The sequence below is a fragment of the Cervus canadensis genome, chromosome 21 (assembly GCF_019320065.1).
Source record: "Cervus canadensis isolate Bull #8, Minnesota chromosome 21, ASM1932006v1, whole genome shotgun sequence".
Classification (NCBI taxonomy): domain Eukaryota; kingdom Metazoa; phylum Chordata; class Mammalia; order Artiodactyla; family Cervidae; genus Cervus; species Cervus canadensis.
This window is the reverse complement of record NC_057406.1, coordinates 6,498,334-6,525,522: the sequence shown is the minus strand read 5'-3', so window position 1 is coordinate 6,525,522 and position 27,189 is coordinate 6,498,334. Positions and strand designations below refer to the sequence as shown.

The 27,189-nt window shown below is 57.0% G+C and overlaps 1 protein-coding gene across 1 annotated transcript in view; it reads right to left on the bottom strand.

The window, feature by feature from the left end:
* The window catches only part of NFAM1 (NFAT activating protein with ITAM motif 1), a 49,832-nt gene that overhangs the window by 11,268 nt on the left and 11,375 nt on the right, over positions 1-27,189 (bottom strand). The window contains exons 3-5 of the mRNA XM_043439893.1: positions 24,410-24,575; positions 5,800-6,128; positions 4,512-4,624 (exon numbers count right to left, since the gene is read on the bottom strand). Of these exons, the coding sequence (XP_043295828.1) occupies positions 4,512-4,624; positions 5,800-6,128; positions 24,410-24,575 (608 nt within the window). The remainder of the gene's footprint in view (positions 1-4,511; positions 4,625-5,799; positions 6,129-24,409; positions 24,576-27,189) is intronic.

Genomic DNA, 27,189 nt, shown 5'->3' with positions numbered 1-27,189 from the left:
GAGATGGACGATGAACCAGCAGTTTTCCCAAGTGTGGTTCCCGCACTAACCAACAGGGACAGAGCCTTTGGCTCACGGGAGGAAACAAGTGCCTCGCCCGGCAGAAAGGGGCCTTAACGACCTGAAGGCTGGGGCTCCCCGGTGGTCCAGGGGTTGAGAACCCACCTGCCAATGCAGGGGGCGCGGGAAGATCCCCGTGCTGCGCGTGCCGTTGAACCTAGAGCCTGAGCACCGCAGCTAGAGAAAGCCCAGGCACGCCAACGAAAACCCAGCGCAGCCAAAGATTTTTTTTTAAAATCCTCTTAGATTGGAAGAGAGGAAGGAGAGGAAGAGGCAGCAGCAGGTGCCGGGGCCTGAAGGTCTGGAGAAATGAAAAGATGGTCAGCGTGGTCCGAAATGTGAACCTGTCTGGGATGGATCAGGGCAGCTGTGCCGGGCTGTGAGCAGAGGGTGGCTGGTGGAAAACGTCTGAAGGCTGTAAGCAGGACACGCTAGGATCAGAAGGCGGTTTCAGAAAGCCCGTGCTGGGTGCTGCGAGAAACTCTAGTGGTCGAGGGTGCAGGGACAGTGGGGTCGGGGGGAGCCTTCCGGAAGGCGGGGGCTCTGGGAGCCGGGAGGCCGTGCAGAGGCAGGAGGAGGCTGTCCACACGCCCCCCTCTCATCGCAGGCACCGTGCTGCCAACAGTGGAGCAACAACAGCCTCATCTCGGGGCAGGAGCTAATTAAAAACCCTGGCCGCCTGCCAGCCCCCAGCCCATTTACTTGGGATTAGCTCTCGAGAGCTACTTAACTCTCAGGCAGAAGCCAGCGCCATCCCCAGTCACAGCACAATAATGCTCAGGACTAGGCCGGAGCCTCACTGGGTGCCAGGTGGGGCTCTAAACGCGTGACCTGCCTGACCTCCTGTGCCCCTCGACAAACCTGCAAGACCAGTCTTCACGGCACCCCTGTTCCACACAGGAGGCTGTGAAGGCTCAGGGGGGGCTGGCAACTTGCCCGAGGCCACAGAGCCAGAAGTGGCTGGGGCAGGATTTGAACCCAGGTCTGTGTGATTGACCAAGATGCTGCCCTGACCGTACCTGGGGTTTTGGCTCTTCTGTTTTGTTTGGATGTGTAGGTCTCCCAGACAGACAGGGGCAGGCATTCAGGCAGCACCTTACAGTTTACAAAGAACTTTAGGACTTAGTCTTGCTAAGTCGCTAAGTAAATCAAGCCCAGCTCCTTGCAATCTCAGGGACTGTAGCACGCCAGGCTTCCCTGTCCTCTGTCTCCCGGAGTTTGCTCAGATTCACATCCATTGAGTCAGTGATGCTGTCTACCCATCTTTTATTGTTACTTAATTCTCATAATTGCCTGAGGAAGTGGGCATGGAGTTCCCGCTTTCCAGAGGGGGAGATTGAAGTTTGTCCAGCTAGTCGGTGACTGCTTGGATCAAACCCAGGTGCCCTGTTCTCAAATAGAAAGCCATTCCTCTGTACCACCTGCTTCCCTGCCAAGGCTGGTGGGCGTGGGTTCGTGGGCGGGGGCTCTCCCGGACCCCGTGGTGACAAGACCCAGGTAGGCCTGGCCTCGTGGTGCTCCACTGAGGCTGGGGCAGGGGGGGCGCCACTGGGAAGGTAAGAGACATTGTGGGGTCACGAGAAGGAGTCCAAGTCTGCCAGGGGCTGGGACGGACTTCTCAGGGCTTGCTTGTCTGTCTGAAGACAGGAGTGGAGCGTGAGAAAGAGTCCAGGTTGGAAACAGTGCATTGTGTTACGGAGGAAATGACGCTCCGTGGAGCCAGCCTTGCCCGCTTGTCCCAGGCCATCAGCATGTACCCTTCTGACTGTGATTTTCAAATGCATAAGCCATTCAGCTGCTCGGGAAATCTGTAAAGCCTCTGTTTCCCGCTCTGTAAGGTGGGAGCAATACTGTCACCTTGCCCACCTCATAGCCCGGCCTCCTCGGACTCATCTTTCAGGTCTCAGCGCTCACTTACTCCATCATTCCTGCCACAAGCACTGCGTGTCAGGCTCCCCCAGACACCAAGTCTGGGGCTTCTTTCCGGGGCTTACGCTCTGGTTTGGGGAGACGGTGGTAACACAGAAACAAGGCTGAGGGGGGCAGAGTGAGAAGAAGCAAGCGGAAAACAGGGAGACCTGGATTCTGGGCGAGGGGTGACGGAGGCCTGGGCTGGGGCTTGAGGCCGGATCATGGGCAGATTGCCGGCAGGACGGGCCCAGGGATCGGCCGTGGGGCGGCGGGGGGACAAACACAGCACCAGGGCTTCCGGTCTGAACATCTGGGCGTGGTGCTATTTGCTGGGATGATGCTGGCTGCTGGGGACTAAGGAGCGCTGCTCCCGACAAGGTGGGTGCAGATGCCCGTGGGCACTTGCATGGAGAAGACGTGATCTAGAGCACGGGAGGGCTCAGGGCAGCCACGCTGGGTGGGGTTGTAATCCCTGGAGCGTAGCAGTCACGGAAGAGTGTAGACAGATGAGGGGAAGACAGATGAGGCCCCGAGGAAGGGGCCCGGGACGTGCCGATGTACAGAGGCCACAGAAATGTGGGTGACCCAGTGCACAGCTCCCCCGGGGAGTCCAGAACCGAGGATGGAGTGTGCCTTGGAGGAGGGAAACCCTCTGTGTCTGAAGCCCCGCAAGGGGCATGGATGGACCAACGTTGGAGGCTGCCTGCTCCGGGAAGCCCACCTTGACCTCACGCTCAGTGGGAGCCCTCGAACCCGCTCTCAGGACAGGACTCATCTACCCCTTCTGAGTCGGTAGCTCCCGGCTCTGATGCGTTTATCAGATGTGCTCCTGGGGTCTTCTGTGCCTTTCCCTCCTCAGCCTCCGTGGCGGGCCGGCTGGCCTGTCTCTGGCCAGGGACCCCGCTGCATGCTTTGTTCCTGTGCTCAGCTCAGGGTTCAAACCACAAGGGCCATCCAGTTCTGGGGCAGCGTCTACAGGGTCCACATCCGGATTTGGATGCAGCTCCAGGGAACTCTGGGCAATTCTTCCCCTGTGGTAGCTCCCGACCTTCCGAGTCCTCTCCACTTCAAGGCCGGGCTCTCATCCCAGCGCCCCCGCCCCCAAGTGCATGGACGACAGTCTGAGGTGCCCTCGCACTAGCTCCCACGGGGCCAGGCACCAGCTGGCGTCTGGCCAATGTGGTCTCTCCCACCCTTTCAGATGGAGGAGGGGATCTGTCCTTAACCCCATTTCTGGAGGAGAAAACTGAGGCTTGGAGAGGGTGGAAGCTTGACAAGAGGGCAGGGGCTGCCTCTGTCTTGCTTTCCACCAGGTCTGGCAGTTAGGCCAGAGCCCGGCACACACTAGGCACTCAGCACCTATTCCCGGAGGGAGGGAAGGGAAGGCGGGAGGGCGCAGGGAAGGAGGTAGGGGTCTCCGAGGCAGGGTGGCAGGGGGAGAGGCTGGGATAGAAGTCAAGCTGAGGCTTCTGAGGTCCGCCCTCTCCTGTCCTCCCCTCTTTAGTGACCTCCTACTCTGCACCGCGGCCTCCCTGGCTTCACTGGACACTGAGATCCAATCATTAAAATCCATTTTTTTTTTGCAGAGCAGGTGCTGAAGCAGGTCAAGTTCTTGGTCGGACACAGCTCTGCCCTCACCCCGCCCCTGGAAGGGAAGGCACACAGCTATGCCCAGGCTGGGCATCCGCAGGTGGGGGTGAGTCCCTTGGCACCCCTGCCTCAGATTACTGTGTTCAATACCCAGGCTGCTGCCCGGGGGCTGCTCTGGAAGACAGACTCAGAGCCTTCCCGCCTGTCCCTGTCCTTGTAAGAGTCACAGTGGGGAAGAGACATATTGTGGGCCGGTCCTCTGAGCCTCACTGTTCAGAGCTATAGAATGGGAAGAAGTGATGGAGGTCGGCCGACCAGAGCACGCAGGGGAGGGTGCCCAGCACCCAGCGGCCCTGAGGAAACTTTCCTTCCTTCCTTCTGGGTTGCCAGGGGTTCAGAGAATACGTGTTTTCACAGTGGCGCTAGTGGAAAAGGAACCTGCCTGCCAATGCAGGAGACATAAGAGATGCTGGTCCGACCCCTGGGTCGAATCTGGTGGGAAAGATCCCCTGGAGGAGGGCACAGCAACCCACTCCAGTATTCTTGCCTGGAGAAACCCATCGACAGAGGAGCCTGGCAGGCCACAGTCCATAGGGTCGCACAGAGTGGAACACAAGATGGAAACGCCTTAGCATGCACGCACAGAAAATATGAGATAAGGTTTTAGAACCTTAGAGAGCTAGAAATGGTACAAATGCAGGCCTGCAGCTTCCATCAGACACTCGAAGGAACCTGCAACCCCGGAAAAGACTCAAGAGTCCTGACCTCCCGCAACAAGATCAAAAAGAACCTGGTGGCCATGGGGGTGGGGGTGGGGGCGAAGCGGGGGTCCCTGGGGCAAATGGCCCCGAGAAGCACCTATTCCAGGCACCCCTCCTGGGGGAGGGGGTGTCCCTAAGCCACGGTGAGTGGGGTGGGGGGGGCGGTTGCCGTGGGTCCACGTCCCCTACCTTCTTCCAGAGAAGCAGGGCCGTGGCCAGGATGCTCAGGACGGCCAGGATGCCGACGAAGCAGGAGAGCAGGAGCTTCTGGGGGCCCCGGGGGGGCTCCTGGTATCCTGTGTCTGGGTGAGGGCAGGGAAGCAGAGAGGTCAGCTGTCTGGAGAGGCACACCCCACCCCCAGCCCTCCTTACAACTCTCCCCGACTAGGACCCCCTGGACCCCACCTCTGCTGAGGCCCTCCACCACCCCACACTCGGCTTGGCCGAGCCCCTTCCTGTGTTCGCTGCCTTGATTCTTGGCAAGGGCAAGGACGACATCCTTTGCTCCTTAGGTGCCCCTGCCTCAGGGCACTGGCTCCACTGAGAGGCACTTCTGGGCTGAGTGAGTCACGTCACCTCCTGGGGCCTCCTCCTTTCCACCCATGATGTAGTGATCACACGGGCAGGAGCGGTGAGGTGAGGCAGGGGTGTGGGGGAGTCTGTACCAGGCCTGGCAGGTGCTGCCCTGCATCAGGGGTAGGCGAGGGCACAGTCCAGCCGTTTCCCTTGAGCCACCCATCCTTTCGTCCACCCCTTTCTCTCTCCATCCCTCCTTCCATGTGGCGGACCAAAGAACGACGGAACGCCAACCACATGGCAGGCACATGTGTGTCTGGGGCTCACCCAGAACATCCTGCCACCAGGCACCAGCCCTTGCATTCAGAATCCCTCTCATCCCAAGAAAAGCCTCTGATAGGCGGGGTGTTGCCATGAAGAGCAAGTCCAAGGTCACATCCTGGCAAGCCACAGGACTGGGGGGCCCAAGGCCAGGTCCGTGGCCTTCTGAAACCCTGGCACAACCAGTGGGAGTGGCAGAGTTGGGTCAGAGGGTCATGACTTCGGTGATGGGCTGTTCTTATTAACTTCTGGGAGTCATTACTCACTCCTCTGAGAATGTGATGAAAACTAGGAATCTAACCCCAGAAAGGGGTCCACGAGCTGCGTGCTCGCTCACAGGTCTCCACAAACACACACGGGCCCCCGGGCTCCGTTCTGCACTCACACAACCCATGGTGTGAAAGGGACCCCGAGGACAACGGCCTGCCAGAGGTGGCCAGAGTCGACCCATATCCCAGACTCTGCCCTTTCCCAAGAAGGCGGGCATCTCGGTACATGTGTGTGGCCAGGGGCTTCCGGAGGTGGCTCGGTTCTGCTGTGCCACAGCCGAGTGGTGAGGCAAACATCCCCCACTTTCGCTCCTATGCCCCCAAAGTCTGCCGGACCCTGTGCCCGGGGTATAGCCACAGAGGAAGCTCACCTCTGACCAGGATGAAGGTGCCCCCACCCATCATCTTGGAGTCCGGCCAGAGCACGGAGCAGTAGTAGGTACCGGTGGCAGACGCGTTAGGCGGCTTGAGGGTGATGGGACAGACAGTGGTGTGGGTCTGGTTCTCACTGCCCGTGCCAGGTTGGCAGCTGATCTTCTCCTCGGAGCTGGTCCGGCCCTGGAGGTCCACGTGGAAGTATCTGACTGTGAAGTTCTTGGACTCGGGGGTGTAGGGGTAGGTGATGCTGCAGTGGAAGGAGACGGCCTTGTTGGCCAGAGAGACCAGAATGGGGAGGCCGGTGTGGGTCACGACCGCTCTTCTGCCGGGGAAGAAAAGGGACAGAGTGGCAGCTTCAGTCCCCCTGTGTTCCCATGAGGACCGGGGCTCATGCTCGCCACGCGCTCCATGGGTGCGGGTGGTATGCTGAGCGCTTTTCATATACAACTCTACACTTCCCAACACGCCCAAGGCCAAGTGCATAAGGGCTCCGTTTTGCAGGAGGAGTCTGGGCTCAGGGGGTCCAACTGCTAACTCTCAGTTTCTCAGGAGGTATGGAGGGCAGCTGCAACCCCGCCCCGGGAGCTGGAAGACACCAGACCCCATGCTCCCAACCACCCTCCTTCCCAAAGGTCAAGAAGCCACGTTGGATAAAAAGCACAGGCCTGAGATGACCCAAAGCTGGAGAAGGAGGAGCAAAGAGGAAGGAGGCAAGAAACCAAATGAAGAAACGCTTCCTGGCAGGAAGAAGCCCTTCTGGGCATAGGCATGCTCTCCCCAGCCTGGAGGAGGCATCAGTGAGGAGAGATAAACCTTTCCCTGAATCCGAGCTTGGAGAAGAACTTGACAAGTGTTTAAAAAATACAGCAAGTGAAAGCGAAAGTTGCTCAGTCGTGTCCGACTCTTTGCGACCCCACGGACTGTACCCCACCAGGCTCCTCTGTCCATGGGATTTTCGAGGCAAGAGGACTGGAGTGGGTTGCCATTTCCTTCTCCAGGGCCTTTCATCAGAGGCACCTAGGAAAACAGTCTGAAAGCTCCCCTAAGGCAATCTGCCTGGCTGGGCGTCCCACCCTCCTGCAGGCCCTGAGGTGCCCGTCAGATTCTGGGCTGGGTCAGCAGCGGCCACCTCCCCATCCCCGGACTTCAGCTGCCCAAGCCCCCCAGCTTCAGTGTGCTGTCCCCCTGCCCGCCCCGCACCTTCCTCCGCCCGCAGCCAACCAGCAGACAGTGCTAAATTGAGGTCGGCAGCAAGCCACCGAGAACATGCTGGCCAGGTTGTTAATCGGGAGAAGATCATTCGTTGGAGCCACTCGGAGCGAGCAGCAGGATTTATTTGGTTGCGGAAGTGAGGCGTGGGCCCCCCTGCCTGCCTGTAGGGGGTGTGAGGCTGGCAAGAGGCCAGGCCGGTTTCTTCTCGGGTCTCCAGCTCAGCTCTGGGCCAGGTCCCCAGGGGAGTGAGGTCAGGCTCCCTGGGGGACCCCAGGACAGGGACGATGGCCCTCCACACCCGATAATTCCTCCAAGCTCGGGCCACACTTGTATTTGGAGCTTCAGGGAAGAAGCTAGACACCCTCTCCCCTGAAGGACTCAGGCTAGTCCCAGGGGATCACAGGCATGTCTGGATGTCACAGTGGGTGGGCTTTGTCACACGTGATGCTCATGCATGGAGACCCCACTGAGCCGGCCCCAGGGGCTCCCCCTCGGGAGAGGGGGAGGGGAGAGGACTTTACATTGCACTTTATCTCTGGGCTGGTGGTGGTGACTGTTTAACTATAATAATATTTTAGTTTTGTCATAAAACAAGGAGCCTTGAGTTAGGGCTGAGGTTTAAGGCACAGCAGGGACAGGGTGTGGCTGCAGCAGCTGCAGGAAGGGGTGGTCAGCGATCCCCCAGGGTCCCAGCTGGGCTGGGAAGGACAGGGGGGAGATGCAGAGTGCTCACCACCACCCCCCAGCAAGCCCACCCTGTGTCCTTTCTGCATACACAGGCCACCGCCCCGCTCTGCAGCCCCCTCTGCTGTCCCCTCTGCCCAGACCACCACCCCCTCCCCCGGCCAATGCCTCCCTAGTCCCCTGAGGTCAGCTCAGGAACCACTTGCAACCTTTACACATCTCCTCCCGTCTGGTTCTCGCAATGAAGCTTCGAGGCAGCCCGGCAAGCACAGTGACAGCCTGGTGTTTCCTCATGGGGGTTGGGAGGTTGGAACCCAACCAAAAGTGAAGTGAAAGTGATAATCGCTCAGTCGTGTCTGACTCTCTGCTACCCCATGGACTGTAGCCCCCCAGGCTCCTCTGTCCATGGGATTGTCCAGGCAAGAGTACTGGAGTGGATAGCCATTCCTTTCTCCAGGGGATCTTCCCGACTCAGGGATCGAACCCAAGTCTCTCCTATTGCAGGCAGATTCTTTACCATCTGAACCACCAGGGAAGCCCGGAACCCAACCAAAGCCACCAGGAAAGTGGCCGCACCGAGGCCTCGCCCCCTCCCCCAGCACCTCTTCCTCTCCCGTATCCAAGAGGCCATGCCAGGCCGGGGAGGCTGGCCATGTGGTCATCATGTCGGGGCCACCTTCCTGTTTGTCCCAGCAGGAAGACATCCATCCAAGTGCCGTAAAAAATGATCCCCATTTGAGGAATGCTTCTAGAAAATGCTAGTGCAATTAAACCCATCTTTATAATTCTGGGGAAATCTATAAAAATAGATGACCATTGTTCTGTATTCTTCTGGGATTCGTTACTTTAAGGTCAGAGGGATGGGATTGTGGAAGGGGATGGCTTTGGCTCAGGTCCGCCGCAGAAAGAACCCCAGATCTGGGGTGGATCTGTCTCCAAAAATGTGGAAGGATGAGGCCGTCTCTGTGGACCAGTGAGGGTGGCCAGTCAGGAGACGGCGGGCCAAGAACAGCGAGGAGGAAGGCCTGCTGTTGGAGGAAGGCAACTGGGTTCTGACTCGATGATGGAGCTAACTGCCTCCAGCGTCCCTTCTTTTTACTGGGGTGTCAGTACCCCAGAGCCTGGACCATAGCAGCCCAGCTCCCTCCTCTTCTCCTGGACCAGTGCCTCCAAGCAGCCCCTCTGGGGTCCAGGCTGCTCCAACTGGTGGCCACCTGAAGCATTCCACAGTTCAGGCTCAGAGCCACAGTCAGGTTCAGAGTGATTTCCGAGTCCACAACGGCTTTTCAGCTACCATCTGTTTACACCTCCAACAAACATTTAAGAGTACCTAAGGAAATGGCAACCCACTGCAGTACTCTTGCCTGGAAAATCCCACGGACGGAGGAGCCTGGCAGGCTATAGTCCATGGGGGTCACAAAGAGTCAGACATGACTGAGCGACTTCACTTTCTTTCTTCCTTTCACTTAGGGACTTCCCTGGTGGTCCAATGGCTAACACTGTGCTTCCCATGCAGGGGGCCCCGGGTTCGATCCCTGGTCAGGAAACTAGAGTCCAAGTGCCGCATCTAGGAGTTCGCTTGCCGCAACTAAAGACCCTGCAAGTGTCATGAATCTCAAAGATCCTATATGTCACAACTGAGACTCAGAGCACCCAAATAAATGAATTTATATTAAAAAATAAAAAGAGTACTTTAAGGCCCAGAGGCGCTCCCTGCCCTCACAATGTCCCCAGTCTAACAGGGCAGCAGAGGGAGCCAGGGGAGGGCACCATTAATTGAGACTGGGGAGGACAGGAAGGGGTAGTGGTATCCTAGAGCGTGGGAGCAGGAACACACACATCCAGTGAGGCCAGAGTGGGCCCGGGGACAGAGGGGAAAGAAAACGTGCAGAAACTGTCCCCTGGCTGGGTGTGACCCAGGCCCTATGTCAACTAAACATCATGGCATTCCTATGAGGCAACTACGGCAACCCCATGTTGCAGATGAAAAGAAAACAGAGGGTCTTAGAGGTCCAAAGCCCCAGAGTTCCTAAGCAGTGGCATTGGGATTTGAACCCAGGTTTGTCTGACCGTGCTAAGGAAGAAAAGCCAGCTGCCAGGTTAGGAGGTGAGGTCAGACCCAGCCAAGTGTGACGGGTGTTGGGCTGTGAGTGCTCCGGGGTGGCGCCAAGCACAGTGACATCAGATGATAGAGAGGGGGCTGCTGGCAGGGGGCCCACGTTCTCACAGTTGGAGGCTAACAAGGGGCTGCAAGGCTGCAAGGTTACATGGAAACCATGGGCCAGAGAGCACGGGTGAAGCGGGGCTTGGACAGAGCTGCCAGGGCACCCAGCCTGCCCTGCGGGGGCCTGCTTCTCACCCTAGATGCAGTGTGTGTGTTGGGGGGGAGGTGCTCCTGGGGACCCTCACTGAGCTTGAGGTGTGACGCTGAGTGCCGCAGGGATGGCATACTGGCTGGTGTCTGTTCTGTCTCAAGCCTGGTGTCAGCTGCTGCTTCCCGCTTTGCCTTTAATTCAGCAAAGGGAGTGTGTCTCCCAGCAGACGAAGTGGGCTGGGGCCACGTGAGCCAGCCTAGGGGTTCCCTTATATTCACAGGCTGCCAAGAGGGGCAAAGGGCCCCGAGAGGAGGACAGGGGTGGGCCTTGGATTCCTGAGGCAGTGGCAGGAGGGACAGCTGCAAGAGCCCAACTGGGGGCCCCTGAGTGGCCACAAAAGCGCCCAAGGGCGTCCATTCCACACCCCTGCAAGTGCCCAGAGACAGGGCCCCATGTCCTCAGCACCTGATGGGCAGGGCTTTTCTGCTTCTTCCAGCTCCTCCAGGCTCCTGCCTCCAGCTGGCGGACCCTGTAGCAGGGGTGGGGGAGGTTGGAGAGGGGGTTTGAGGAGAGAGAGAGAGAGCCAAGAGGGCCCTCACCCCTTACTCTCACCCCAGATGGCGCCAGGGATGAGTTCAGTGGGAACTGGCTCTGAATCTTGGCTGGGATTCGAAGAACTAGGACTCATTTGCGGCTGTAAATGACCGCAGCGCTCCGACTCGCTCAGAATGGCTGGCGCAGCTCCAGGAGCATCTCCGCAAGAGGTCTGGGCTGCAGGAGCATCCCAGAGTAGATTTTGGATTATTCTGTGCATCCCCAGTGCAGCCTAGTCTGGGACAGGCACCGGGAGGGAAGCGCTTCGAGGAGTCTGGCGTTGTTTTCTGCAGGGGGGACAGGTTGGTGGCAGAAGGGAGGAGGAGCTGGAGGCGACTGCTCTTTCCGGCGCAGATCTAAAAGACGCAGGGAGAATCTGAAGGTCGGTTCCAGGGGGAGTTTTTCTGACGGGAGAATTGTGAGCCTGTGTCAGTGTGGATGGTGCAGGGCCGGAGGAGGGGCACCCCTGCTGGGTGAGGTCCATGGCAAGTGGGAGCCAGCTGGGAGCAGGGTCAGCCAGGGAGGGTCTGGGAGACAGTTGCAGTGGGGTGTCTGGGAGGGCCCTGATCCCCAGGGCCACCACCCCAGCTCAGCCCTGCTGGAGAGCTTGGCTGCTTATGACAAATCCCCGAGTCCTCCTCTCCCCACCCCCACACAACTGCAAGGACAGAAGCTTGCACTGGGCAGCCCAAGCTACCCCCACGAAGCCCCCCCACTCCTGCTTTGCGGGAGATGGTGTTTTCAGGGATGGTACCTCCACCATCGGATTCCCCTGGTGGCTCAGCAGTAAAGAACCCACCTGCCCCTGCAGGAGACGTGGGTTCAATCCCTGGGTCAGGAAGATCCCCTGGAGAAGGGAATAGCAACCCACTCCAGTATTCTTGCCTGGGAAATCCCATGGAAAAAAAGAGCCCATGGGGTCACAAAGAGTCGGACAGGACTTAGCGACTAAACAACAACCACCTCCTCCTCCCTCGCTTATCAGCAGCTCCAAGGACTGCTAGAAAGCCAGGGGCCTGACCAGAAATGAGGGGGCAGGAGGTGTTTGGGAGAAGACCAGTTTCTGGAGGCACCCAGCCTCGGTTCAGATCCTGGCTCTGCCATTAGAAGCTGTGCAAGCTTGGGACTTCCCCTACTGGTCCAGTGGCTAAGATTCCATGCTCCCCTTGCAAGGGGACCGAGTTTGATCCCTGGTCAGGGAACTAGAGCCTGCACATTGTAACTAAAAGATTCCACACACTGCAACAAAGATCAAAGATCTTGTGTGCCAGCGCAGCCAAATAAAAATAAATCTTTTTTTAAAAAGCTGTGCAAACTTAGGCAAGTGACTTTACCTCTCTGGACCTCAGCGTCTTCCCTGCAACAAGAGGAGAACAGCAAGGCCAACCTCACAGGGCTGTCATGCAATAAATGGGTCCAAGAACACAGCACGCCTGACACAGAGCTGGTCTCTCCCCAGTGACAGGAGGCGGGAAGCCAGACCAGTCCTAAGTCCTTGCTGGGAACCTGGAAGGGCAAATGCCAGCCTGACTCTTCTGCCCATGTAAGTGACAGGCCCTCGGCACAGGGCACTGCAGCACGGGGTAGTCTCCGGGCATGACAGGACCCCCCGAGGGCCCCGTGCCTCCTGCCCAAGCCTCTCTGATGCCTCGGGTCCTGTGCTGGGCTGGACATGGGGGTAGGCGACACCCTGGGGTGTGGATCCTGGGCTTGGCCCTTGAGGCTGCCCCGTGGGCTCAGCAGTGTGTGCCCAAGAGCCCTCCCCGCCAGGAGCCTCCTGCCGCCCTTCCCCCATCCTGCCCGCGAGTCTGCTGTCCTGGTTGGGAAAGACTTTATCTACCACCCGCTGGCGCCTGATTCCTTCCTTTTCCGGTTCTTCTTTTGAATCTGTGGGCGCGTGAACTGTGAGTTTGAGAGCTGGTTGGCAGTCGGCGGCGCCTCACTCCCACCCCTGGCCCAGGGACTCCAAGCTGAGTCCTCTGGGGGTGGGGTGGGGGCGGGTCTGCAATCAAGGAACTTGACCGCGTGTGGGAGGGGTGCCCACCCCACCAGACCTCCTGCTCCCAGCACAACATCCTCCTCTGACAGCTCCAGCATCCAGCCTCCTCTCCTCCCCTGCCCGGCCAGCCTGGCACTGCCCCTGAGGGAGCCGCCTGCCATCCTGCTCCTGCCCTGCCTGACCCTGCCTGAACGCCCCCCCACAACCAACCAGGGGAGGCCCAGGAAGGAGTCTGAAATCAATTTACAGGGTCAAGACACACAATTAAAAACAAGAAATAGAACAGAGAGCATCTCGTTTGTAGTAAGGTCGATGTTTATGACCTTCTGGCTTGTTACATTCGTACAGCTGGGTTCAGACAGGGTCACACTATAACCATGTATCCCTTAACTTGGGGCCACTGTTAAGGAATTTTTTTTTTAAGTTCCCTAGCCTGAAGGATCCAGCCCAATTCTCCAGGCCCCGTGCCGCCCAACTCAGCTGCCCTCGGTTCTCACTCGCTCGCTCCCCGACACATGCCAAGCCTGCCAGGCTTTCGAGCCTTTGCTCACACTGTTCCCCCTGCCCAGCACGCCCTCCTGTGCCCTTCTCCTCCACAGACTGTGCAGTCAGCCTCGAGGTGTGCGGGGCTCGCTCAGCCCCTCCCCGAGCCGCTCCCGTGTGCGCACGTTCTGTTTATGCAGCGCAGACCCTCAGGCTTCGCAGTCAAGCCTGTGATGATGAGAACTGACCTCCGCTGGGCGTGTTCCCTTTCACACGGGAGAAAACTGAGGCTCAGAGAATGGAGAGGTTTGTTCAATCAGCACAGTTACTTAATAGTGGTGGAAAGGGTTAGTCGCTCAGTCGTGTCTGACTCTTTGCAAACCCCATGGACTGTAGCCCTCCAGGCTCCTCAGTCCATGGGATTCTCCAGGCAGAATACTGGAGTGGATTGCCATTTCCTTCTCCAGTGGATCTTCCCAACCCGGGGTTGGAACCTGGGTCCCCTGCATGGCAGGCAGATTCTGAGCCACCAGGGGAGCCTGGTGGTGGAGATGGGATTTTAAGCTGAGTCTCTTTGAGCCAATAACCCCACCCTCTTTATTTTTGTCTTTCTCTTTAACTGGTCGCACTGCAACATGTGAGATCTTAGATCTCCAACCAAGGATGGAACCTGTCCCCCACTGCAGTGAAAGCGCAGAGTCTCAGCCACTGGACCGCCAGGGAAGTCCCTAACCCCCCAACTCTCTCTCTCTCATTTTAATTTAATGAATCTACTTATTTATTTTTGGCTGTGCTGGGTCTAAGTTGCTGCTCAGGCTTTTCCCTAGTTGCAGTGAGTAGGGGCACTCTTCGTCGCAGCCTGCAGGCTTCTCACGGCAGTGGCTTCTCTTGTCGCAGAGCGCAGGCTCTAGGGCACCCGGGCTTCAGTAGTTGCAGCTCCCGGGCTCTAGAGCATAAGCTCAATAGTTGCAGGGGCTCGGGCTGCTGCTCCTCGGCGTGTGGGACCTGCCTGGACCAGGGATCAGACCCATGTCTCCTGCACTGGCTCTGCTTAGTCGCTCAGCCATGTCAGACTCTTTGCGACCCCATGGTCTATAGCCCACCAGGCTCCTCTGTCCATGAGATTCTCCAGGCAAGAGTACTGGAGTGGGTTGCCATGCCCTCCTCCAGGGGGATTCTTCACCACTGAGCCACCAGCAAAGCCCTAACCCCTTAATCACTACTATAGGCAACCATCTGAAAATCTCAAAGTAAGCAAAAGAGAAAACACTTTTCACATGAAAGAACTGCACTCTTTTAAAGGGAAACAAAAATTCAGAGGCCCTTCCCCTAAATTTGGGTCATCTAACAGGCAGATGGGACTTCCCTATAGCTCAGATGGTAAAGATCTGCCTGCAATGCAGGAGACCCAGGTTCGATCCCTGGGTCAGGAAGATTCCCCTGGAGAAGGAAATGGAAACTGGTGGGCCCCATTAGTCCCGCATAGCTGGCCCTGTGGCAAGGCCAGCCAGAGCCCGCCCACCGCACCCATGGCAGTAGCAACGTCCCCTCACTCCCAGGATCTGACACACTCCCCAGCACCGCCCCTGATCCAGCCACCCTGGCCCACTCTCTGTTCCTCTCTCCCACCAACCCTGAGCCAGGCCCTGGCCCCAGCTTCCCGCTCTGCCCAGAACGCCATCCTTTCTAGGGCACCAAGCCAAGGCTCTGAGAGCCCAGAGGTGGTGATCAAAGGTATCCATTCCAACTTAGGTTGATTTTAAATGAAAACACTTTGATTTTCCGGCTACAGAAGAAAGCCGTTCCCACGGTCTTTCTTTTAGGCATGAGCTCTGCCCTCCAATTTAGTTCCGGCATCTCTCAGAGCCGGGACTCTTTTTCCAGGCCCTTCTGAAGGGCTGCAGGTGTGGGGCTGCTGGTTTTATCACGGGGCTCTGGCCATTCGCCCGAGCACGAATCCCAGGACGCCACCGAAAAACGGCCGAGTCCTTCAGGGCACGCGCATCAAACACCGAGGTGCGTGGACCGAGCGGCTGATTAGGGAGAAGCGCGGAGCGGGCGCTGGAAGACAGTCTTTGAACAGAGCGTGTGTATCCTGGAGCTTTTTAGCGCTCATGCCCCCGGAACACTGCCATCAGACTGGCTGTCACATCTTTCAACACCTCCGAATGACAAAGATGCTCACGGATGTGGCTTGCCTGGGGGTGGGGGTGGGCGTTTCCACGGCCACCGGCATCCTGTTCTCAGACCTCTAGACTCTGGCCCCTGGGTGCACAGCGGCCACGTGGGGACACAAGCCAAGGGCAGACCGTCCAGTGTTTAGTCCAGAAATGTCTAAGCTTCACTGGTGTTAATTGGTATTTTTTCAGCAGTCACTTCCCTTCTGGCTTGTTTTGAAAGGCAAGCTGCTCATACTTGGGGGCTCGTTTGAGAGTATGGCCTGGGGGAACGTGGGACTGTTTCTCCCTTTACAACCTGTTTTACCTTCAGAGAAGGCTGTCAGGACGGGGTGAAGGTGTGGGAGAGCCCACGTGTGGAGTAGGCGCTGCTCCCTGTCTCTGAAAGGAGAGAAATGGAGTGAGGGGAGAGACCCCACCAGGACTCCCTCTTCAACCAGGCGTCTGCAGCCCCTCAAAGTCCCACTGCCGCTGGGAAGGGGGCTGCCCGACAAAACTGAAAGTGGTGAGATAAAGGGAAGTCTCAGGGGTGACAGAAGCCCAGTGGACAGGAGCCAGCCCGGCCGGAGCGGGCAGCGGGCAGGGGCTTCCTGGAGAGGCAACCCAGGGAGCCGGCACTTTGTCTTTTAAATTAGATCTCTTCAGGACACCCCCTTCCATTATAAAAGCATGTAACACGCTCCCTGTGTACATTCTAGAAGCCAGTGAGGGATCAAGGAGGCCTTGGAGCTTCTGTGCAGTCCTCCCCCGACAGGTATCACAGCTGTGAGCGTTTTGATCTTTCTTTCCCACCTCTTTACTGAGCTGAACTTTGAAGGAAGAGTAGGAGCCAGGTTTAAAGGGGAGAGTCCAAGCGAGGGGGTTTAAGCACAAGGAAGCTCTCGGGTGAAGCTTCTACAAGCCTTGAGCCAGGGCAGGGAGTTTGGGGGCTCCAGAGCCCTGGTGGAGTTGAAAGAAAGGGTTCGGGTAGGGGCCAGGGGGAGATTGGGGGTTGAATGTTGACCTAGAAACCTGGGGAACCTCTGCGGGCTTCGAAATTGGGAAATGACATGATCACACTTCCTGTTAGGGAGAGGAGGAGAGAAATACTAGAGAGCTCTAAACAGCCTTCCTCAGCAGCCTGAAACCCTCGCATCGGTGGTTTCATTATGTGGGATTCAGTACCCGCCCCCAACCAGCTCCAGCCTCCTTTTAATATATAAATGCTTCTGGAGGACAACACACTAACTCCTTCCTGGGGACGCCTTTGCCAGATCACCTTTACCCCGACTTCTTTTAAATCTCCACCTCCCCAAAGCTCCTACCCCCTCCGGGTACAAGATCACTCAGTGCGCTCCTTCCTCCTCTCCCTCCCTTTCCGCATCCGCCAGTCTGCCAGCCTGGCCATCCCCTCCCGCCCCATCCCTACCCCATCCCCGCCCCTCCCCTCCCGCCCCATCCCCGCTCCTCCCATCACACCCCATCCAGCCCCGCCCCCAGCGCCCCTCCCATTGCACCAGCCCCACCCACCCCATCTCACCCACCCCTCCCCGCCCCTCCCACCCCACTCCATCCCCGCCCCCACCGCTCCTCCCCTCCCACCCCATCCCCGCCCCCTCACCCCACCCCTCCCAGCCCCCAGCCCCTGATGCTTCCCACGCTGGAGGTCAGTCAACCCTGAGACTAAGCTGTGACTCCTCTCCAGCCTTGACCCGACCCTGCAGACCCCTCCTCTCCAGCCTCGCCCTGCCCTCTTCCTTACACAGCCCACCCCCAGAAGTTGAATACTTGTTCCTGGGCCTCCTCTATCCTCTACCTGCCTCAAGTGAGCTCAGTCCTGTCCCACACTTCTGAGCTCCTGCACATTCAGAACCGGGGGTGAACGCTGTGGGGAGCAAGGCGGGGCTTGTCAGGGGTTGAAAGAGGGGACCCGAAGGGGCACCCCAGAGAGAGCACCAGGGTTTGACCTTGAACAACAGGTTGGAGTCACCAGGTGGGCAAGTGCGAGGACACCTTTCAGGCCAAGGGACCAGCAGGAGCAAAAGCTCCGGGGCAGGCAGTCGTCAGTGTGGCTCGGAAGTGGGGTGTGGGCAGGGGGTGGGAGGAAAGGGCAGCCCAGGGCAGGGGCAGGGGGCAGGGCAGATCGAGATGCTCTGCGGTGAACCAGCTGCTGGCAGCCAGGCTGAGCTGTGCTCCAAAGGACCAGGGGCTGTCTCCTGGGCCCCCAGCTCCTTAGGACAGGTCTGAGAAGGGGAGGTTCTGATTTAGAGAGTGTGCCTGTTTTAAATCTCTGCGAGAAGTTGAGGGACAGGGAGGCCTGGCGTGCTGCAGTCCACGGGGTCGCAAAGAGTCAGACATGACTGAGCGACTGAACAGCGACAGATGTTTTAAGTCTGGTGTGTGTGGCCATGTATGAACTTGCCTTCAGACACGCGCGTCCTTGGACCCTATGACCAACGCTGGAGTGAGTGCCTCCCCTGACTGTCCGAGGACGGGCTGCCCTATGGGAGGGCATGCCTGCCCTGGGGCTTGGACTGCACCCACTTGGTGCCTCCCTCCTGCCTACCACCCCACAACCTCCCCGTCAGCAGCAAGCAGGGACGAGCCCAGAGCCTCCAGGGCCCCCCCACCCTGGGGCCTGGGGCAGGGGTGGGGGGGCGTGGGAACAGGTACCTGCCAGATCCCCCACCTTCTCCAGACAGTCTCTCCCCAAGGTTGAGGCCCACAGACCTTCCCTGAGGGGTCCCAGGTGCCCGCCCTGGGGTCATCGGTGTCCTGGATGTGCCTTCCTATTGCCTCGGGCAAGATGCCTGCGTAGGGAAGGAAGCTGGGGCTCAGAGCGGGCAGGGAAGCTGGAGGGGGTCAGATCCTGTCTCCGGGCTCTCGGGCACCCACTCCTTCGGTCACAAGTCAGGAGGGTTTTCTCACTCCTCTCCTGGTGGCATGACATCTCCACCCTGCTCAGCGCTCTGTGGGGGGTTGTCTGGCTGGGAGCTGAATTCTGCCTATTACTGTGACTATTTCCTGAGCATCCTCTGGGCCCCAGGCTCCGTGCTGGGAGCCAAGGATTCGAAGCCAAGTAAGTCCACGTGTGTCCTGTCCTCGCGAAGCTCGCAGTTCACACAGGGAGGAGGAAAGTATAGAGAGAAGCAGGCTTAACGGGAACATACCCGCTGGAGGCACGGAACACACGTGTGCCTGGAGACCACACATGAGCACTCCGAGACGGGAACACCTGGAACGTCAATCATAACTAAATAGATCGCAGTATGTTCATTCAGTGGGACGCGCCACAGCAGGGGTTGACAAACGTGTTCTGTAAAGGGCCAGGGAGTAAATATTTTCCGCTTTGTGAGCCATATGGTCTCTATCTCAGCTACTCTGCTCTGCTGTTGTGGGGCAAAAGCAGCCATAAATGAGCCATGAATGGATAGGCATGGCTGTGTTCCAATAAAACTTTATTTATGGACACAGAAATGGGAACACAGTCATCACTCACTCTCCATGGAGGACGGGTTCCCGCACCCATTACAGACACCGAAATCCACAGATGCTTAAGAGATGGGGTGTCGTGAGAGTGATGGGGGTTCTGGGGCTTTGCTGTTGTTGTTCGGTTGCTTAGTCATGTCTGACCCTTTTGTGACCCCGTGGACTGTAGGCCACCAGGCTCCTCTGTCCATGGGGTTTTCCAGGCAAGAATACTGGAGTGAGTTGCTATTTCCTTCTCCAAGAGATCTCCCTGACCCGGGATTGAACCCGAATCTCCTGCACTGGCGGGTCGGTTCTTTACCACTGAGCCACCAGGGAAGCCTATACTGGGGCTTTGGGACACTGGGATATTCTCTCTCTTGAGCTGGATGGTGGACACATAGGACGATATTTATTTAATACGTACTGTACTTTTCTGTGTCTGTATTATATTTTATGGGGCTTCCCTGGTGACTCAGTGGTAAAGGATCTGCCTGCATGTAATACAGGAGACTCGAGTTTGATGCCTGGGTCGGGAAGATCCTGTGGAGTGGGAAAGGGCAACCCACTCCAGTATTCTTGCCTGGGAAATCCCATGAACAGAGGAGCCTGGCAGGCTATAGTCCATGGGGTCACAAAGAGTAGGACAGAACTTAGCGACTAAATGACAACCACAAAAATTATATTTCATAATATAATGACATAGGATTCGTAAAATGGTACAAGATTCCCATATACAGCTGACCCTTGAACAACGTGGTTAGAGGCACTGATCCGTGCACAGTTGAAAATCCAAGTGTAACTTTACAGGCGGCTCTCCGTATCCAAGGTTCCACATCCTCAGAGTCAGCCAACAGTGTAGCTGTTGTATTTACTACTATAGTATTTACTACTGAAAAACACCTGTGTATAAATGTACCTGAGCAGTTCAAATGTATGCTGTCCGAAGGTTAGCTGCACTTTAAATCATCTGTAGATCACTTATAGTACCTAATACAGGAATTTCCCCCATGGTCCAGTGGCCAAGACTCTGTGCTCCCAATGCAGGGGGCCCGGGTTTGATTCCCAGTCAGGGGACTAGATCTCACTCATGCAATTAAGAGTTGCACGTGCCACATGCTACAACTAAGACTCAGTGCAGCCAAAAAAAAAAAAAAGACAATACACTGTAAGTACTATGTGAGTAGTTGTAAATACAATGTAAAAGCTATATAAATAGTTGCCATGAGAACTGCAAATTCAAGTTTTGCTTTTTGGAACTTTCTGGAAATTCTTTTTCCCCCGAATATTTTCAATCTGGTTTTGGTTAAATCCGCAGATGCAGAACCGGCAGATGCAGAGGGCTTAGTATAAAATTATACTTTCTTGTATAATTTCATATTCACACTGTGAAGCATGTATTCTCTTGATGTTTTTCTGACCATTAGAAAAATACATTCATAACTCCATACAAAAAGGCAGTGGGTTGGATTTAACCCCCACTGGCCAGGGTTTGGGACCCCTGCTCTTTACCAACCAAAATAAACAAACTTCAGCCACATTGTCAACCGGATGCAGCTTAAAAAACATAATGTTGGGACTTGCCTGGTGGTCCAGTGGTTAAGAATCTGCTTGCCATTGCAGAGGACACAAGTTCAACCCCTGGTCCAGGGTGATCCCACGTACGGAGAGGCAACTAAGTCCGTGTGCCACAACTACTGAGCCCTCGCACGCTAGAGCCTGTTTTCTGCAACAGGAGAGGCCACGGCAGGGAGAAGCCTGCGCACCACAGCTAGAGAAAGCCACACAGCAGCAAAGACCCAGTGCAGCCCAAAGTGGGTAGATAAATACATTTTAGAAAGATGTTGAGTGAAAGAAGTAGGTCACAAAGAACACCCACAACATCATTCGGACTATACAAAGTTCAAAAACAAAGCCAGGCTAATCTATATCGTTTAGGGACACAAACCAAAGGATAAAAGTACAAAAAAAAAAAAAAAAATGCCAGGAAGCAATTGCCCTAAATTCAGGATGGTGGTACCTCTGAGTGGGGGAGAGGGGGTGTCTTGGGAGGTGTCCAGGGGCGTTGGGGCACTAAAATGTTTTCTTTCTTGACCTGGGTGGTAGACACGCCAGACTTTGCTTTATAATATTTATGGTTCTCTTCTGTGTATGTATTCTATTTCGCAATTTTAAAAGAGGAAGCACTGACAATGCCCCATTGGAACGGCATCTGCACTCCTACCTGACAGGCGTTTATGATCCACCTGGACCCACATCCCAGTGGGAATCGTATCCCGCAGCTCCACTGAGAGACCCTCCTCCCCAGCGAGTCTGAACCTCTCGCCATTCCCTCCCCCGGGCTCTGCCTTCTGGCCTCCCAGCCTTTATTCCTGCTGTGCCTGCCACCCACCCACCTGCTCCGTCTCCTCCCCACCGCCCCCTCCAGCACCGCCCCCCCGCCCCACCTCCAACAGGGAGGTCTTCTCCTCCGCCTGCCTCGGAAGCTCTTTATTGGGATTAGACAAAGATCAAAAGCAGAGGCCAGCCCTGACAGAGGCCCGGAGCTGCGGGGAGGGAGGCAGCAGGATCCCGAACATCTTTTGGACAACAAAGGAAGCGGTTACACCTGAGTCCAGAGCTAACGGGGGCGGGGAGGCGAGCCTGCGTCAGGACTCCGGCCCTGGGGTCGTGCTTCTGCGGGTGAGTCTCACAGTTTCTGCCAGGCTGGGAGTAGTGGCTGTGGCTTATTCACCCCCAGTTCCCCCCAGTGCCTGGAACTGGCCCTCTTTAATGAATAGTTGAGAAATAAACACAGCCAGGGAGAGAATGGAGACTGATGTTTGTTGAGGACACCAAGGCTCAGAAAGGTTAAATAACTTGCCTGAGGTCACACAGCAGTTAATAGAAGAAGGCAGGATTTGAACAAGCTCTGTCTGGCTTCAAAGTCCTTGGAAGTGACTTGAAGCCTGGTGGAAGCTGGGCTAGAGCAGGCATGTAGCTGCTCTCAGGAAAGCTGAGCCTCAGACTCAGATGACTCTCCTCTAAGGAGGTGACCTTGAGACCGGAGGTAGCCGCTAGACCCTTTGAGAAAAGCAGAATTTGCAGAGATATCAGAGGAGAGCAGGAGGAAGAGGGTTGGGAGCAAGAACTGTCCTGAGATACCATTCCAGGGTGTTGCTAGAAACCTCTGGAAAGGTCAGAGTGACCCCAAGGAGCCCAGGGGCTCCCCAAGAGGTAGAGCCAGCCAACTGAATCTTACTTGTCTGTTGGCTCTTCTAGGCAGGCAGGTGGCTGACATTCTCTGAGCTCTCATCACGTGCACCTTCAGGCATTACTATTGCAGCCGCTTGACAGGTGAGGCCATCGAGCAACATTAAGAACCTGCCCAAGGGGACTTCCCTGGTGTTCCAGTGGCTAAAGGGCTTCCCAGGTGACTCAGTGGTAAAGAATTTGCCCGCCAATGCAGGAGACAAGGGTTCAATCCCTGGTCCGGGAAGATCCCCTGGAGAAGGAAATGGCAACCCACTCCAGTATTCTGGCTTGGAGAATCGCATGGACAGAGGAACCTGGTGGGCTACAGTCCCTGGGGTTGCAAAAAGAGGAGGACATGACTTAGTGATTAAACATCAACAACAACCAAGGGCTAAGACTCCTCACTCCCAATACAGAGAGCCTGGGTTCGATCTCTGGTCAGGGAGCTAGATCCCACATGCCATAACTAAGAGTTCTCATGTCACAGCTAAAGATCTCGCATGCCACAACAAAGATCCCTTGCAGCCAAATAAACAAGAAATATAAATATTGGGGGAAAAAAAGAAAGAACCTGCCCAGGGGCCCAGATCCAAAGTAGAGCTCAGATCCAGACTCTGTACACCCTGGCCTGCACACAACCCTACATCAGGTGGTCCAGGGAAACAGTGCATTGAGCTGAAGCTTCAACCACGACGCTCCCCAAGGTCCCCCATGGACACTGCTGAGGCTGCAGGCTGGGTCTGGGTGCCGGTGGTTGATGGAGCTGGCTGCACCAGGCGGGTAGGTGAAGTGAGGGGAGGTTTGGGGGATGTGAGAGAAACTGGATTCCCTCCATCAAACTTTCAAAGCTCAGAGACAAGAAGGTGGGGAGGGGTATGGCATAGCCTAGAGACAGAACCCAGGACCCGCAGGGGAAGGACCAGGAGTACTGCGGTGCTGTCTGCTGCTTCAAGAGGAGACCACAAGGTGTTTCCACCTCTTGCCAAAGAGCAGAGTTTCTCTTGGGTACAATGTTTGCTGCAATCCTGGGGGCGGGGGCGGGGAATATGTTGTTTGTTCGTGGTCAAGACAGTTACAAACAGCACTTTTCACAGCAGCACCCCAAAAAGTCTCTTCTACTCAGTTACTGGGGTGTGCGGGGGTCCCTTTTGGGGAGGAGGGGCCACACAAAGAGAAATAATGGGAACTGGGGGGAAAATTAAAACGAATGAGTTTCAACACGTTGTCACCAAGAAGCTGCATTTTCTCAGCCTTCTTTGCATCGGGGGGTGGGGGCTGGTGACGGGGTGGGGGGTGTGAGGTGCACAGATGAAAAGAGATGACCTCACAGGGGCTGGGCCATCAGGCCTGCGGTAGGGGTGGGTACACCCAGTTCAGTCTTGCCTTCCCAAAGGGGTAGATCTTTTGTGAAGGATGTTCTTTACAAAGAAAGGCAAGAGGCCCCCTGGAGTCCACAGTGCAGAGCTGAACCTGGCCTCTACTCACCCTCTAGGCTGTGGGCCAGCTATTTTGGCTGCTCTGGGCTTCAATTTCTCAGTGCTTACATGGTGCCAGTGAGAACAGCGCCCCAAGGATGCCTTAAAGGGGCCTGAGTACAAGTGTGAAGCCCAGCTTATACGCGCAGAGAGGCTAATTTATGATAATAAGAGTAGATGTCAACCCTCCCTGGTGGTTCAGTGGCTAAGACTCTGCTTTCCCAATGCAGGGGGCCCGGGTTAATTCTCTGGTCAGGGAACTAGATCCCACATGCCGCAACTAAGAATTCACATGTTGCAACTAGAGATATCGAATGTCGCAACTTAACACCCAGCACAGCCAAATAAATACATTTAAAAAAAATACATTGACAAATATAGCTGTTACTGCTTATGGTATGAATGAAAGGCGGAGGATGGAGCAGAAAGGTGGGAGCAGCTCCTGGAAGGCTCATAAAAATCAAGGTGAATGAGAAGGAAAGCATCCAGCCTGCACCCAGCCTGCCCAGAGGGGTGGTCGGATGCTGGGGCTACAGGAAAGTGGGCACTGCCCAGGTGAGACAGCCTCAGAGACCCCCGAGCCAAGGTGGGCAGCCCTGGTGGGGGACACTCCTGGGAGTTCCCCGGCCTGGATGAACTGGCCCCTAGGGCTGCCCCTCCCCAGAGATCCCACACCCTCGGCCCCCCGCCCGCAGCAACGCCCACCCACCTCGCCGAGGGGCCAGAGGGTCAGGAGCAGCCGGGAGGGAGGCTGTTCCAGCAGCGAGAGGGGGGCACGGCCCCGCCTCTTCAAAAGCCACCTCGGCAAGGCATTAGCTAAACATCTCCCGGTCCCCGAAGGCTTCCCCTGTGAAGTCTGCAATGTTCAAACGCAACCAGCAAATCCCCAGAGACGGGTCCGGGGAATTAGCCGCGCGCGGCGGATGAAAGCGGCTGTGATGTTCGCGAGGCAGAGAGCGCGGGAGGAGGGGAGAACCGCGTACCTGCGCCTGCCAGCGGCAGGGTCCAGGGGAGCAGGATCAAGCCCAGCAGCCCGGGGGCCGGGAGGGGGCCCCGCCGGGCCCGCCGCCGCGGAGGCCAGCTCTCCATCGGGGCCTCCTTCCTCTTTAGGTGGCGGGCGGGGACAGCCTGCTAGTAGCCACGGTTGACCTTGGTGTCCTTAACAGGCTCCTCCCCGGCCGGCCTTTTGCTTCCTCCAGGTCTTAGTTGGCCGCCTTGTCCTCTCAATGACCCCGGACTTTCCAGGTGGGAACAGTTTTAGGTCAGGGCGCCGCCGGGCGAGGATTTGGGGCTCCCACCCGTCCAGGATGTACAGATGTGAGAGTTGGACCATAAGAAAGGCTGAGCACTGAAGAACTGATGCTTTTGAACTGTGGTGCTGGAGAAGACTCTTGAGCATCCCTTGGACTGCAAAGAGATCCAACCAGTCCATCCTAAAGGAAATCAACCCTGAATATTTATTGGAAGGACTGATGCTGAAGCTCCAATACTTTGGCCACCTGATGCGAAGAGCCAATGCATTGGAAAAGACCCTGATGCTGGGAAAGATTGAGGGCAAGAGGAGAAGGGTATGACAGAGGATGAGATGGTCGGATGATATCACTGACTCAATGGACATGAGTTTGAGCAGACTCCGGGAGTTGGTGAAGGACAGGGAAGCCTGGTGTGCTGCAGTCCATGGGGGAGCAAAGAGTTGGATTCGACTTAGCACTGAACAATAACAGCGACATGCAGAAGAACAGGGAGGGGCTAGGCCTCCTGTCCACCCCCCCCCCCCACCCCGACCCCTGAGGAGGCGGCTTCTCGCCTTCTGAGCCCCTTTTCTGCTGGATAATCTAGCCCAGAGGAGGGCTGGTCTAGCTGCTCAGGTCTGAAACTCTTAAAAAAACAACAGACCAACCCCATTCACACAAACTGCCCCTCGGAAATAGCCCAGGAGCCCCCTGGGTAAAGGTGCTCCTCATAGAGGATGGTTTGGGATGCGGGGGGGGGGTGGTGGAAGTGGCTAGGGGGATGAGGGAGGGGCAGGCATTTGGAGGGGGTGTGGTGGGCAGGAGCCCCAAGTTCCCAGCCTTCCCCGGGGACCAAAATGCCTGCTGTCTCTCCTTAGCCCAGCAACAGCCACCGTGGGGGTCCCCCTGAGAGGCCCAACAGACCCCTCCCCTCCGACCCACCTCAGATGTCTTACCTGCTACAGCTCCCCTAAACTCAAACGCCCCTCTGCCACCAGGAGGCCCAGGAATTGCTTCCCCATCAGGAGGGAACCCCAGTCCCTGTCCTCCCCTCCACAGGCCCCCAACACGGGTCAGTGACTACCTGCCTCCTGGGACCCCTCTCCCCAGCAGACTGGGAGTGGTGCAGGCCTGGCATTCTGGAGCCCCGCATCGGGCAGAGCCGGATGGCATGGGGACAGATATGTGCCTGCCTGTCCAGAGGTGCAGAGGGAAGGGGTCTGGGGTGAGGGTGAGCAGCCAGCCGGCCCGCAGAGGAAGGTGGGGGGCACTGAAGGTGGTAAGTTTCAGCACAAGCTGAGCACACCCCCTTTTTCCCCCCGTCATTGTTGGTGCTCCTCAGTGGCTCGGTTGTGTCCGACTCTTTTGCGACCCCATAGACTGCAGACCACCGGGTTCCTCCGTCTGTGGGATTCTCCAGGCAAGAATACTGGAGTGGGTGGCCATGCCCCACTCCAGGGGATCTTCCCGACCCCAGGGATCGAACTCCAGTCTCCTGCAAGTCATCTGCGTTACAGGTGGATTCCTTACTGCCGAGCCACCAAGGAAGCCCCTGGTACCCCATCAATCCTCAAGATCAAGGCTTTTATCCCAATCTGACAAACTCTGCCTCCAAGAGGCAAAGCGATATGCCCACGATAGGGGCAGCCCAGCTGGGTGAAGCCAGAGCCTCTTTTCCCACCCCTGACCGGCCTGCAGGGATGGCAGCACTGGGTCCAGTTTCTGCCCTTGGTCTGAATGCTTTCCCCTCAGCCGCTGAGCACATGAACAGTGAAAACCAGAAAGCTGTTTCCTACCAACTCCAGGAGCGCCAGGAGGATGGCAGGCAGCAGGGCCCGCCCGCCAGGTGAGGAAGACGTATGAACAGCAGACACTTCCTGCGGGCTGGGGGGCGGCAGGGACCCCAGTGGTATTGACTGTGGATCCATCACCATGATACATGATCGCAGATGTCGCAGTGAGACACAGATAATCGGCTTCACGCTGTCTCCGAACTCCTGGGGGGAGCAGGTTGTCTAAGCACCTCGATGCCATGGTGATAGACGTCATGTTAATGCCTCCACGCACGGAGGGAGCGTTATAAAGGCATCGGTCTGCGCCTCCAGGAGTCTCTTTATGACTTGGCATCAGGAGGCAGCCAAGTGCCAGGCTGCCTCGGAGCAGGGACCCCTGCCTGTCCCCTCTGGGGCCGCTCTGCCCCCCTCACCCCTGCGACCACCAACACAGAGCCTGCGGCCCCCTAACGGTGCCACCCACGCCCTGGGTCTGCATGCCCCGGGGTCCTAGGAACTTGGCTGCCTCTGGGCCCGAGTCCAGCCTGCAGACTCTTGCCTGCCTGGGGGCCTCCCATTTGTCTTCTTTTACCTCTGACTCCCCTGAGCCTAGCACAGGGCCGGCACCTGGTCTGTGCTCAATAAATCCTGGTGCATGAATGAAGGATGGATGAGCCTAAGCACCTCCCTTCCAGGCTGGCCGTGGAGGTGGGCGCCTCAGGGCATCAGGCTAGACTCCAGGGCGGGAGGAGGTGGGCA